Below are 13,274 nucleotides of genomic sequence, written 5' to 3'. Positions count from 1 at the left end.
TAGGAATATTTCACATCTGTAAATTCCAACACATGTGAGAGATGCAACCATATAGCCAAACTGGAGGCTAAGCTCTCTCAACTCAGTACTGGCATAACCAGTCAGGAGGAGAAGGAAACCACACTCACTACAATTCCAGTCTCACATAGACCTACCACGACAGCAAACCAAACACATAATCACACAAAAACATACTTGGAGGCTCTAAATAAAGATCTGCCTAAGCAGCAGAGACCTCCAAAGCAGACACCCAAGCAACCGCTACCCCAAAACAAAACACGTGCAACACATATCTCACAAAGCCAGTGTGCCGAACAGTCACAGCCCTTAAGACTAAACAACACACCTGATACACTTGTAATAGGTGACTCTATAGTCAGGTACACTGACGTCCCGCTCACCAGGCTGAACAAGGAGAGGGTCATGGTGAGCAGCCTGTCGGGCGCTAGGATCCGCCACATAACACAAGCACTCAGGTCACTCCAAGGCAAGTACAAATATGACTCAGTCATTGTCCATGCTGGTGTGAATGACCTGAGACGTACCTCCCTAGACTACATGAAAAGAGACATAAAGGAGCTCTCTGAGCATGTAGCCTAGGCCGGTATGACCCTGACCTTGAGTAGCATCTTACCCTCACCAAGAATGATGCCACAATATGAAGACAAGATGATCAATTTCAGCAATTGGCTTAAGTACTGGTGTCATTCAAAGGGGATCCATTGCCTGTCAGCTTGGGATGATATGCTCGACAAGCCACGATGCTTCGCTAGGGATGGCTTGCACCTGTCACCCCTGGGCTTTCGGATATTGGCAAAGGCTCTTGCTACCCCCATAGTGCCTTTTTTAGGCAAGGCTCAAAAGACAAACCCACCTCCATAGGTATCACAAGGGATAAGAAACTAAGAGTAATGCTACTCAACGCCAGAAGTCTAAACCTCAAGATGCACGCACTCGAAACTCTCCTTAGCATGGAGAACATCGATATCTGTGCAGTAACAGAAACCTGGTTCAGGGCTCCTGAGATCACCCTAGCACTACCAGGTTATATCTCATACCATGCTTTCTGGCCCCAAAACTTGGACCGAACCACAAAAGGAGGGGGAGTATCGATATTCATCAAAGATACCCACACCTCCAGGTTGGTGGAAAGCACGAAGCATCAGAGACTATCCATGTGCAACTAACAGTGGGTAAAACTGCCTTCCAGTTAATAGCCTGCTACAGACCACCCTCCCAAACCCAGGAAACCCACTTGGCCTTCCTGAGAACACTGGAAAATATGAAGGTCTCTCCAAACACCATTATATTGGGCGACTTCAACTACCCAAACATAGACTGGGAGCATTACTCTAGCTCCAACACCCTAGCCCAAAGGATCCTAGAATTTATAAACTCAAATGCTATGGAACAACTTGTTACCACTCCCACAAGAGGGGAAAACATACTGGACCTGATCATCACCAACATGAGGACTCTATGCTCCAGACCAGAAGTGTATCCCTCACTGGTAAGATCAGACCATAAACTAATCTCACTGGATATTCACATCCCGACCCCACCCCCTGCCCAGAAAACCACAGTGAAAAACTTCTCTAAAGCAAATTTCACACTCCTCAAAACCGAGGTGGAATCCTTCAAAGCCCCCGAGCCTGTGGAGAATACGGCCCAGACCGCAGAATCCTTTATAAACGCATTCTATGAACACCTTCAGGAATGCATGGATCATGCGATCCCAAATAAAACCAAGACCCAATCCTCCAAAGGCAGACGTCCTGTCTGGTGGACCCCAGCCATAAACAAACTATACAATAGAAGGAGGAAGCTACTAAATGATAGAGCAAAATCCCAAAAAGGGAAGGCATCACTGATCAGTATTAGCAAAAAACTACGGGCACTCATAAAATTGTCTAAGGCCAGCTTCGAGAGAAAAATTGCACAGGACACTAAGGATAATCACAAGGCTTTCTTTAGTTATGTTAGGAACCTGGATGGTAATTCCCAGATATGCTCAGAATTAGTCCAAAATGACAAAAAATACACTGAACCCACAGACATTGCCAACATCCTAGCTGACAGGTTCAGCGCAAACTCCCCCCCCGCCACCAAAAGGGCAAATATTTATCCCAGCAGAGTGCTTGCCCCCCTGACATCTCAGATGCTCAGGTAAGAGCCGCCCTCTCCAAAGCAAAAAACACAGCATCAATGGGACCAGACGGTGTCCTGGGCTGCATCCTACATGAACTCCAAGAAGAGCTAAACTCAAACATAAAACTACTGTTCAATCTCAGCCTTACTACAGGATATGTGCCCAAAGAGTGGCATACAGCAACAGTGGTCCCTCTCCATAAAGGTGGTGCCTCAACGGATCCTGGAAACTATCGCCCCATAAGCCTGACTAGCTTGGTCTGCAAAGCTATGGAAAGGATCATCATGGACCTCATAAATAAAGATATTGGGGACCTACAGACACTGGATCCTAACCAGTTTGGCTTTGTTAAGGGCAGATCCTGCCTCTCAAACCTGGTTGATTTCTTTGAAACAGTCACCAAGCCCATTGACGAGGGGAAGGTGGTCCACACAGCCTACCTGGACCTCACAAAAGCCTTCGATACAATACCCCACTCGGGCATTATAGATAAGCTCACCAGCTTAAATATAAACCCCTATGTCACTAGATGGATTGCAAACTGGCTCAAGGACAGAACCCACATGGTTAGAATTGCTGGAGCCATGTCAGACTCCAAACCAGTTACAAATGGTGTCCCACAAGGCTCAGTCCTGGGACCTCTCTTGTTCGGTATATATTTCTTGGAGGTACAGGCCAACACGGAAGGACTGTGGCTGACCAAGTTCGCAGATGACTGCAAACTGGGCACCATAATCGACTCTCCAGCCGACACAAGCATCCTCCAAAAGGGCCTCATAGAAACAGACAACTGGTGCCAGAGCCATGGCCTCAAGCTAAATGCCAAAAAGTGTATAGTCATCCCTTTGGCAAAACAAAGTGCCACAAATTACCACATAGGTGGTAATCCATTAAGTACATAAGAAGTAATTAGGGACCTGGGGACCCAAGTTGATAGCAATCTCTCATTTGACAACCACGTGGCCAAAGTGGTTAGAAAAACATTTTATATAGCCCACCTAATCATGAAGGGATTCACATCTAGATCAGGGGAGGTCATCGTGCCTCTTTACTCATCCCTCATCAGGCCCATAATTGAGTACAATGCCCCTTTTGGGATGTACCTTACCAGACACCTGCAGCAACTGGAAAGACCCCAAAAGTACCTCACCAAGAGGATCAAAGGGCTCAATCAGATGCCATATGCTGCCCGGTTAAAGAAACTCCAGCTCTACTCAGTGGCATACCGCCTGTTCAGAGGCGATCTGTGCCTGACATATAAAGCCATGTCCAACCCAGAATTAATGCACATGCTGCACCTCAGAAAATCCAAATCGCATCGAGCTACGCGCTCGAGAGACTTGAACCTCAGCACTGAAATAAATAGGACATGCTGGAGGGACAGATTCATAACCCAGAGGCTCCCTTCACTCTGGAATAAAATCCCAGTCCAGGTTAGGCAGAGTCCCTCATTGACTCTCTTCAAGAGGAATCTTGATGAGTGGATGGGAGATCGTAGGTTTATCCCGGGTATCACTTCTGTGTCACTGTTAGACAGAGGCACAGTATACTAACCTTGAAAAAGGGCATAGCAAAATAAATTTAAAATGGGTGGCGAAAGCCAAACACATTCTGGCTAGGCTTATAAATGCCCTAGGGCAGATAGCCTAGTATGAACCTATGAACCTATGAACCTATGATGTCCTGTCTTGGACTAATAACCCATTATTACAAGTTATTGATGAACCTTTAAACAGAGCGGGTCAATATGGAAGTGGATGGACTGCTGCAAATGCGGCTTTAGGACAGTAAAGCTCATAATCAAGTCAGATGAGGTACTGACACATTTCATCCTGAGCATGGCTGCAAAATTGTACGAGATGTTTCATTTTATGGAACTGACATCATTCCTTTTACAAGTTATCATGTGGTAAGGAGAGACTCATTGCTTCTGTGACACATTACTTAAAGAAAGCTAACAGAAAGTACCCCAAATGGATTATGAAGCTCGTATCCTAGGATGGGGAGAACATTATCACCACCATTACTTGCATGAAAGAAGGATTACTCTTCAGACTGATCATACCTATTGATCTCCGTTTTCAATCTCTCAGAAACTTAACTTTCTCTCAAACAACTGCAGTTAGACTACAAGCTTGCTTCCAGTTTTGGGGCCATACCCCTTAAAATGTGTTCAAGTAATATAGTAGTACAGATGGACTGTCCAGGCTTTAATGAAGGTCCAAAGATGTCCAGAACATATGCTCCACTGATGGTACATTGCACATCATAACACATTTGTGTATCACATTCAGTAATAACAGAAAACAAACTTGGAATACACCTCTGCTGTCTAGAGTATATGACGTGCTGGTAAAAGTAGAAACCAGATGACTTAATGGTTAAAGTCTTTGCCCCCCATGCACAAGGTGCAAAGTTGGATCCTGACCTCTGACCAATGCCTGTTTGGAGTATGCATGTTTTCCCCTGTGTTTCTATGGGGTTTCTCCCATGTCTGAAAAATATGCTGAGTGTTTCCATCTCAAACTCTCCAATGAATGGAGCTGTGGGCGCAGCACAGACTCTACATGGTACCCTATAGGGGAAGAGTTGTACAGACTAACCGCTTTGGGCATCTACTGTGGTACTCAGTATCTCAGTATCCTCAAGATAGGAGAACATGGATCAAAGACTGCATGCCATGGCAGGGCAAGCCACTCGACGGTGTAAAATATGGCAATAGGTGATTCGGTCATGTTGACTAATGTCACCAAAAATGGGCATGGGTTGTTACCGGTGATAAGTGGGTTGAGGACTTGGCCTACTCCGACCCATGCCAGGGTCCCTTGCTAATGGTGGGAGGGGTATATGTGCCCCTATTGTGTTCCCGCCATAAAGCCTAGTAACCCTGGCTCAATAAGCTACTGGCCAACTGGGGTCTAGTTGCCCAGCCTGGGTTACCTGGGATAGTTCTATTGAGCGAAAGCTGGATGTAAAACCAACCAAACTACCAAAAATGAACTGAGAATTGCTGCACTTAATGTAGATTCTCTGACAGGATGCAGCTTGGAAGTGGATGACATGATGATACAGAGGAGGTTGGACAGTCTATGTATCCAACAGATGAGGTGGAAGGGCAGTGCAGCAAAGCCACTTAGCTTGGGATCCAGACTCTTCTACTCAGGTGGGGGACAGGCTAGAAATAGTGTAGGAATTGTGGTGAGAGAGAGACTTTAGAAGGCATTGAGGGATATCATCAAAATTAATGACAGACTCATGGCAATCAGAAAAAAAAGAGTAATGATAGGGCAGTATTCATAATCTCAGCCTGTTCCCCACAGCAGGGTTGTGATAGTGAGGAAAAGAGTTTATTCAGATAGCAGTTGCAGGACCTACTAAATAAAGCAGGACAACATGAATTGGTGTTGATAATGGGTGACTTCAATGCACATATCGGGACAGACAGAACAGGATATGAGGACTGCCTGGGTCCACATGGGTGGGACAACAGGAATAAAGAAGGAGAAGCCATTCTAGACTTCTCTCTGGCAAATGGCTTGAAAGTAGCCAACACATGGTTCAGAAAGAGAGACAGTCACAAGATCACATACAAGAGTAGTCAACATGCAACTCGGGTAAACTTTCTCCTAGTAAGGAAAATGCACTGGGGTAGAATCCATTATTGCAAAGTTATCCCCTGTGAAACAATTGGCTCACAGCATAAACCAGTAGTTGCCACAATCAGCTGCAAGCAGTGGTCAGAGAAGGCTCTAAGGTCAACAGAGACCAGGCTGAAGACCTGGAAGCTGACTGGAGAGAAAGTACAGCAGTTCAAGCAATTACTCAGGGCTCTAGCACCCCAAGAAGACGAGGAAATAGGCGGAGTTGAAGAAGAGTGGCAGTGCCTAAAAACAGCGTGTGTTAAGACTACAGAAAAGATATGTGTCTGAGTCAGGTATGGAAATAAGGTACATAAGGAAAGCTGGTGGTGGAATGCAGAAGTCCAGGAAGACATCAAAAGAAAGGAGTGCAGGAAGACGTGAGAGATAGAAAAGACTGACCAGGCTAGGAAGGACTACCGATTGGCTAACAAAGAAGCTAAGAAAGAAGTTGCAATAGCAAAGAATAGGGCATTGGAGGCACTCTACCATCTTCTGGAAAGTGACTCAGTAAAGGGCACAAAGAAACTATATTAGGTTGCAAGGCAAAGACAGAAAGATAAATCAGATAGTCAGACACCCTTCATAAGGGATGCCAGCAACAACCTGCTCACCGGTCCACAGAACATCAAAGGCAGATGAAAGGAGTATTTCCCGCAGCTTCTGAATGAAGAAAACCCTACAGAAGCTGTACTGCCCCAGAAACAGCCTACAATGAGAGAGGAAGAGGAGCCCAGCCTAGGAGAAGTAAGAACAGCATTAAGGCTCAAATGAGGTCACAGCAGATATGATAATGATGCTGGGTGAGATAGGGGAGAAATGGCTCCTGAGGGTACTAATAGCAGTGTGGAGAGAAAGGCATATCCTAGATGACTGGAGAATAAGCATACTCGTGCCAGTGTACAAGAACAAAGGGGACATCCACAGCTGTGGGCAGTACAGCGGTATCAAACTCCTGCCACATTGCATGAATGTTCTGGAATGGGTGATTGATAAATGGATATGCAGAGTAGTAAAATGTAAGATAGGAGATGAGCAGTGTGGATTCAGATCAGGGTGCAGTACAACTGACCAGATGTTTGCAATGAGACAGATACTTGAGAAGAAGCTAGAGATGAGGAGAGAGTCCAACTGGGCATTCCAAGACTTGGAGAAAGCATATGACAAGGTCCCAAGAAAGCTGATCTGGGCAGTACTGTGATGGTTTGAAGTCCCAGAAATATTGGTAGAATTAGTGCAGGCTATGTACAAGGACATAGTGACTCAAGTACGAACACTGTTCGGCCTCACGGAGGGGTTCCCAGTGGGAGTGGGTGTATACCAGGGTTCAGCTCTGAACCTACTGCTGTTCATACTGGTGATAGACTACATTAGCAAACAGGTTGGAAGGGATAGAGCAACAAAGCTGCTGTATGCAGATGATGTGGCAGTACAGGCAAACTGTGAGCTAGAACTTCAGCAAATGATAGGAGAATGGAATGCAAATCTGAAGGCACGTGGGATGAAAGTAAGCACATATAAGATGGTGGTAATGGCAGCAGATTGGGGAAATCAAAAGAAGGTGAGAATAGAGATAGAAGGGAGGATAGTGGAGCAAGTAAACAGCTTCAAGTATCTGGGAGGGGTGGTTGAGGAGAAGGGTAGTCTGAATGAAGAGGTCAAAGCTAGAATCAGAGGGGCTGCAGCTAATTAGCATAGAGTATCAGGTTGTAGTCTATGACAGAAGAATGCCAAAAAAACTGAAAAGTAAGGTGTACAAGACAGTGGTGTGACCAGTGCTTCTGTATGGTACAGAAACCTGGGCAGTAAAGGCAGAACAGTTGAAGAAGCTAGAGGTGATGGAAATGAAGTGCCTGAGAAAGGTGGTAGGATGCAGACTGTGGGACAGATGATCAAATGAGGACATAAGAGCAGAAGCCAAAGTAGCTCTAATTGCAGAAAAGATCAAAGAGAACAGATTACGGTGGTTTGGGCACATGTGTAGAAAAGCAGAAGACAATCTGGTGAGGAAGATTTGGGACAGACAGGGAGAAGGTAAGAGGAAGTGAGGATGTCCAACAAAGAGGTGGATGGATTGTGTGAAAGAAGATCTGTGACAGTCAGGCATGAGTGTTGAAAAAGGCAGGAATCTGGCACTGAATTGAGAGAGTTGGTGACAGTTAACACAATACCCCGACCCCATATAGAAAAAAATGGGAAAAAGGGGGCTGATGATGATGATGATGGTAAAGTGGGAAATAAATGATAGCCCTGCCTTTGCAGTGAGGGAAGAACAAATATCCATGTGTTTAGACAGTCTACTATGGGGATCTAGGGTGGTGATTCCCAAGAATATGTAGACCATGGTGCCAAAAACAGTTCATAATGTATATTCTGGGGTTGTCATGATGGTCTGGACAAAAAAATGCATATAATGGCCCGTCTTTGATAAATAAATAAAAAGCATAGTTTGTGGATGCCTGGGATGCAGATGTTGCTGAATGTAGCACTGTCAACAGCATTGCACTTCAGGGAATTAATGACAGTACCATGATCACTTTTGGTGATGACCTACAGCACCAGGACCAGCGCTGCACATCTTTGAATTACCTGCAGGACTATGACCAGCACTGCACTTCTGGTAAAGATCTACAATGCCATAACCACAACTGCATTTCTGGCAATGACCTGCAGTACCATGACCAGCACTGCACTTCTGGGAATGACCTGCAGCACCCTGACCAGCACTGCACTTCTGAGAATAACCTACAGCACCATGAGAAGCACTGTACATCTGAGGATGACCTATAGCACCATGATTGCCACTGTATGTCTGGTAATGACCTGCAGCACCGTGACAAGCAATGCACTTCTGGGGATCATCTGCAGCCCCTTGACCAACACTACACTTCTGGTAATGACATGCAGCACCATAACAAGCAATGCACTTCTGGGGATCACCTGCAGCCCCTTGACCATCACTGCACTTCTGGGAATGGCTTACAGCACCTTGACCTGCACTGCACTTCTGGAAATGGCCTATATCACAATGACAAAACATGCAGATGGAGTTTGTAGGACCTTTTAAGGATGGAGTATTTCAAACAGCAGATGATGCTTAGTCTAAATGGCAAGAAGTGATTGCCATATCTTTCACAAAACTGAAGGAAGTCATTTACAGTTTTGAGAAAAGTGCTTGAGAAAAACAGATTGCCTAAGTGCATTGTGACTGATAGTGGCCCACAGTTTACACTTTTTTATTTATTTTATACATTTGTTAATCAGGTAAACCACTGCATACATAAGTCCCTTTTCACGGGCAACTCAGGAGCACAAAGAGTCACACAGCAGGCAAATGGAAGTGGAAGGAATCAACTCCTTTACCCTTGACTACAACAAGCTCATTAACAGTTCAGAGCCTTAATCCTCTGAACTATTAGGATACCTAAAAAGCTTAAAATCTTCTTCAAGCAAAATAACATAAAATCCTTTTCACCTCATCATACAGCCACACACAGGCTAGTAGAGAGATTTGTGCAAATATTTAAAAAAAGGGTCTAAGCCCAGATAACAAGACATTGCAACACACAAAATTATCTTCTGTCTCTATGTACAGATACCACGTGTGCAACCGTACACAGTACGGATGATATGCTGTTTCTAAAGGGAAACAGGAGCTCGGATAATGTGAGTATTGAACTCATGTCAGAAACCATATTAATGACAAGCAGTGTGAAAAATAGTAATGACGGAGCAAGAATTTTTTCTCACAGGTCAGAATGTATTGACAAGACACTATTAGTATGAGAAATGACACTCAGGCCATATTGCAGCCAAGTCTGGGCCATTTTTGTATTCAGTGAACAAAGGGTAAGGCATCTGGACAAGCCAAATTGATCAAAGCTGGCCTGGTAGCTAGCCTCACAGCATGGAGCCAATAGCCAGGTGGCCGAACTTTGGTAACCCCCATCTTACTTCACAACACTCAAATGATCCAGTCCATGAAGAGAGAAGGATGGCTCTCACACACCAGATCCCAGGAAAGATGGATATTAAAGTCTATGAACCAAGAAGATAAAGATTCCTAGCTAGACATCTAGATGAGTGGCTGAACAGCAAATCCTCCTGGGTGAATGAAAGGAAAGTTTTCCAGGTGTAAGATGACACCATGTCATGAATCTGGGAATGCAACACCAGTGGTCTGGTGGTGGACTACACTGCCAGATATTTCCAACATACAGAATATGGATTCTCATAAAGAGGGTTTAGTGAGTAAACCTACTATATGCAATGATGGTAACTCAAGAAAACTAAAGGCACTGTTATGAAAGCTGTACTCAAAAGCATGAGTGACTTTTCCATTTCCCTTTGCTCATATGCTTGTGTCAGGTTAAACTTCATGAATCTCTCACCTTCTTGTTAGGGACCTAAAAAGAACTGAGTTACTTATGAGGGAATACTGAACAGTTCGTATACCTGCATTAATAACATTGCTAAAATTTCCAGATACTAAAATACTGTAGTTTGACATTTGTCACCACAGCATCTCAAGGATATACTTTATATAATTTGACTTCTACATTAGGTAGAATAGCACATGGCAGCACATGGACTTTAGGACAGAACTGATTTCCACTTCATTGTTTGCATTTATCGCATGCTGTGTTCCTATGCCTTTATCGCCAGATTATTTAGTACCTGTCATAAATCTTGACAATTCCTTATTTGTACCAATTGTGTTGCAGCCCTTGTTTTTCACTGTCTTCTTAAAAGAGTATCAGTTGCATTTGTTTCTTCTTATTCATTAACTCACAACATTTATGCCTATATCATATGTGTACAAGTCCAGTTTCTATACTTTCTATGTCACAAGCACATTTAGTTTTCCTGTTAAATACACTGTGTCCCTGAATAGGGCTTTAGCAATACATATGCTCTTGCATATAAATAATAGACAACAATGTTCCTACGTCTAATGCCATCTTTAGTTTTACTCATTCAAATTCTAAAGTGAAACATATTTTTTCAGTGTGTTTCATGATATAAAGCTAATCATGTGAGTCCATTTTACCTCACTTATCCTTGCTTTCTGCACCCTTTAATTTGTACACACATTTGAATCATGCTTTTCATTCAGCTCTGTGCTTTGACATTCATTTTCTTTTTTGCTATGTTTTTCGCATGCGTACTGTCATTATGGTACCTTATAGAAGAAATAGTAAGAAGAACACTGTATAGAACAATTATGACTCTTTATGTTAAGTTGTTTTATATGGAAGACATTTATATGAGAAACATGAATATGCCTGTCTCTTTCTTACCCTTTAACATCATCCTAAATTCCTGAAGCAGTTCATCTTGGGTGACAATCGATCCCGGAGGCCCTGGTGGTCCTGGAGGTCCTGGTGGCCCCGGGGGTCCTTGCAGACCATGCTGAAATCAAATACAAAAATTTATCAGCTGTACACTTAAAGAATAAATTAATGCATCTCTGATTTTGGATGCATCAAAATCTCAGCAGTGTATTATGCAGAATGTTTGCAGAGACGCAAGAATTTTTAATTAACAAATCTAAAACTTTAAAATCACTAAGCCATATTTTAATAAAGATTGTCACTCCAGCAGCTAATGAAAACACAAGTACATTTCAGGGTGGGTATTATGTCCAGCAGCAGCTAGAGGAGTAGTAACAACAGCTGCCACGTGTATGAATCTGGATGTCCACACTCAGCTGGAGTCCAGCATACAGTTTGGATCTAGTCAGTTAAAAAAACAAAAAAGGATGAATAAAGCATATATGCTTGTTGCAAGCCTCCTTCATTTACCTTGCTACATGCACAAGCAATGAAGGATCCTAATTAATAACGGGTCTATATGACTAGACCGAAAGATCAAAACAGCGAAAACTGGAACGCCAAATGTGTTTCATCATCATAATGCACCACACAGGTAGGTAAAATTTAAACTAAGACATTAAATTAATCAGCTTTTTGCCCCCCACACCCCCCTACTTAAATATACCAACTCCGGGACTGCACTCAAACACCTTAACCCTTTCTGACAATAAGCTGAGCTGTCCTTACACATCCCCAAATGCCAGTGCTCAAAGTACCCTGCTAAACTCCACTACACATGAGGTAATAAGAATTCCTATGATCTCCACCAGCACAGTGCAAGCAATCAGAGTACCTTGCCAAACTTACTCCCTTCAGCCATCAACCAAGCTTCCCTGGTCAACTTCACTCATACCAAGTCAATAAGGGCCCTGTGCCCCCATCTCCTTCCTGACTGGCCCCTCTCCCACCTGTAAATGACTGCAGTCCTGTAACTGCTTTCCCCCATCAACCAGTGAATAGTACCTGTGGTTCCCCCATGTCTTGACACGTATGTGGTGCTGCTCTTTGTGCTGACAAACCTCCCATTAGTGACTGTGTTGCCACAAACCACTAGACCTCTTCAGGCAGCAGGAGAATACCATGACCACTCTTGACTAACCCCCAGATGTACTGCTGCCATATTTGGATTCTACACTTACCCAGACCTACATAAAACATTAGGGCTCAACAGACACGACATATGGGACATCCATGTCTCCCCACCACTAAGTATGTGCAAAACATAATGATTATGTCCAAAAATTGAACTTCACGGGCATTCTTTAGGGTTGTGAGGGTTTTGTAAGACACTGGATTCCTTCCACAACACTACTTTTCTTATTCATTATTTACATTACTTATTCATGTATTTGTTAAACTGACAGACATTTAGAAGTCACACACCAAGGGTAAACACACACACACACACACACACACACACACACACACACACACACACACACACACACACACACACACACACACACACATGAGCACACACACACACACACACACACACACACACACACACACACACACACACACACACACACACACACACACACACACACACACACACACACACACACACACACACACACACACACACACGAAGAAACAACAACAGATTGGAACAGTAAAGCATGTAAAAATATAAAAGCAGCTTGAAACAGAGTAAGCAAAAAAGTATAGACAAAATAATTTTGCATGGTGAGAACAGATTAATGCCAAGATTAAAATGGCACCATAGTCAACCAGCAGTAGCAGAACAGACAGGCCACCATTGTGACAGCATTTAGAAGAACCTACCAAAACAGCAGTGTACACAGTTACCATGGAGATTTAATAGCTAGATAGCTAGTTATAGCTATAAACATCAGCAAGAAAAACTGGGTAATGTCAAGGATAAAGCAGAAAAACAGGTCAATGACAAGGGAAAACTTTACCGAAAACCAGCAAGCAGTAGCAGTGTTTATTCATTTTATTTATTGATTCACACTTTGTTGATCAGGTTAGGCTCACAAGACCAATGGCCTCTTTTCAAGGAAGACCCACGGTGGCATTTATATTGACAATGAGAAATTTTGAGAGGTACCAGGGAACTTCTGCTTTTCTTTTCAGTAAGTGCCATAG

At 43.5% G+C, this 13,274-nt stretch overlaps 1 protein-coding gene across 2 annotated transcripts in view; it reads right to left on the bottom strand.

Annotated features, from left to right (window-relative positions):
- LOC122801581 (erythroferrone-like) overlaps window positions 1-13,274 on the bottom strand; it is a 370,321-nt gene that overhangs the window by 148,699 nt on the left and 208,348 nt on the right. For both annotated transcript variants that reach the window (XM_044071025.1, XM_044071024.1), the window contains exon 3: window positions 11,088-11,199. In XM_044071025.1, coding sequence (XP_043926960.1) covers window positions 11,088-11,199 — 112 coding nt within the window. The remainder of the gene's footprint in view (window positions 1-11,087; window positions 11,200-13,274) is intronic.

This window comes from Protopterus annectens, chromosome 5.part0 (genome assembly GCF_019279795.1).
Source record: "Protopterus annectens isolate FY-2018-M chromosome 5.part0, PAN1.0, whole genome shotgun sequence".
Lineage (NCBI taxonomy): Eukaryota > Metazoa > Chordata > Ceratodontiformes > Protopteridae > Protopterus > Protopterus annectens.
The sequence above is the reverse complement of the archived record's forward strand: the minus strand, read 5'-3'. Positions and strand labels throughout refer to the sequence as shown.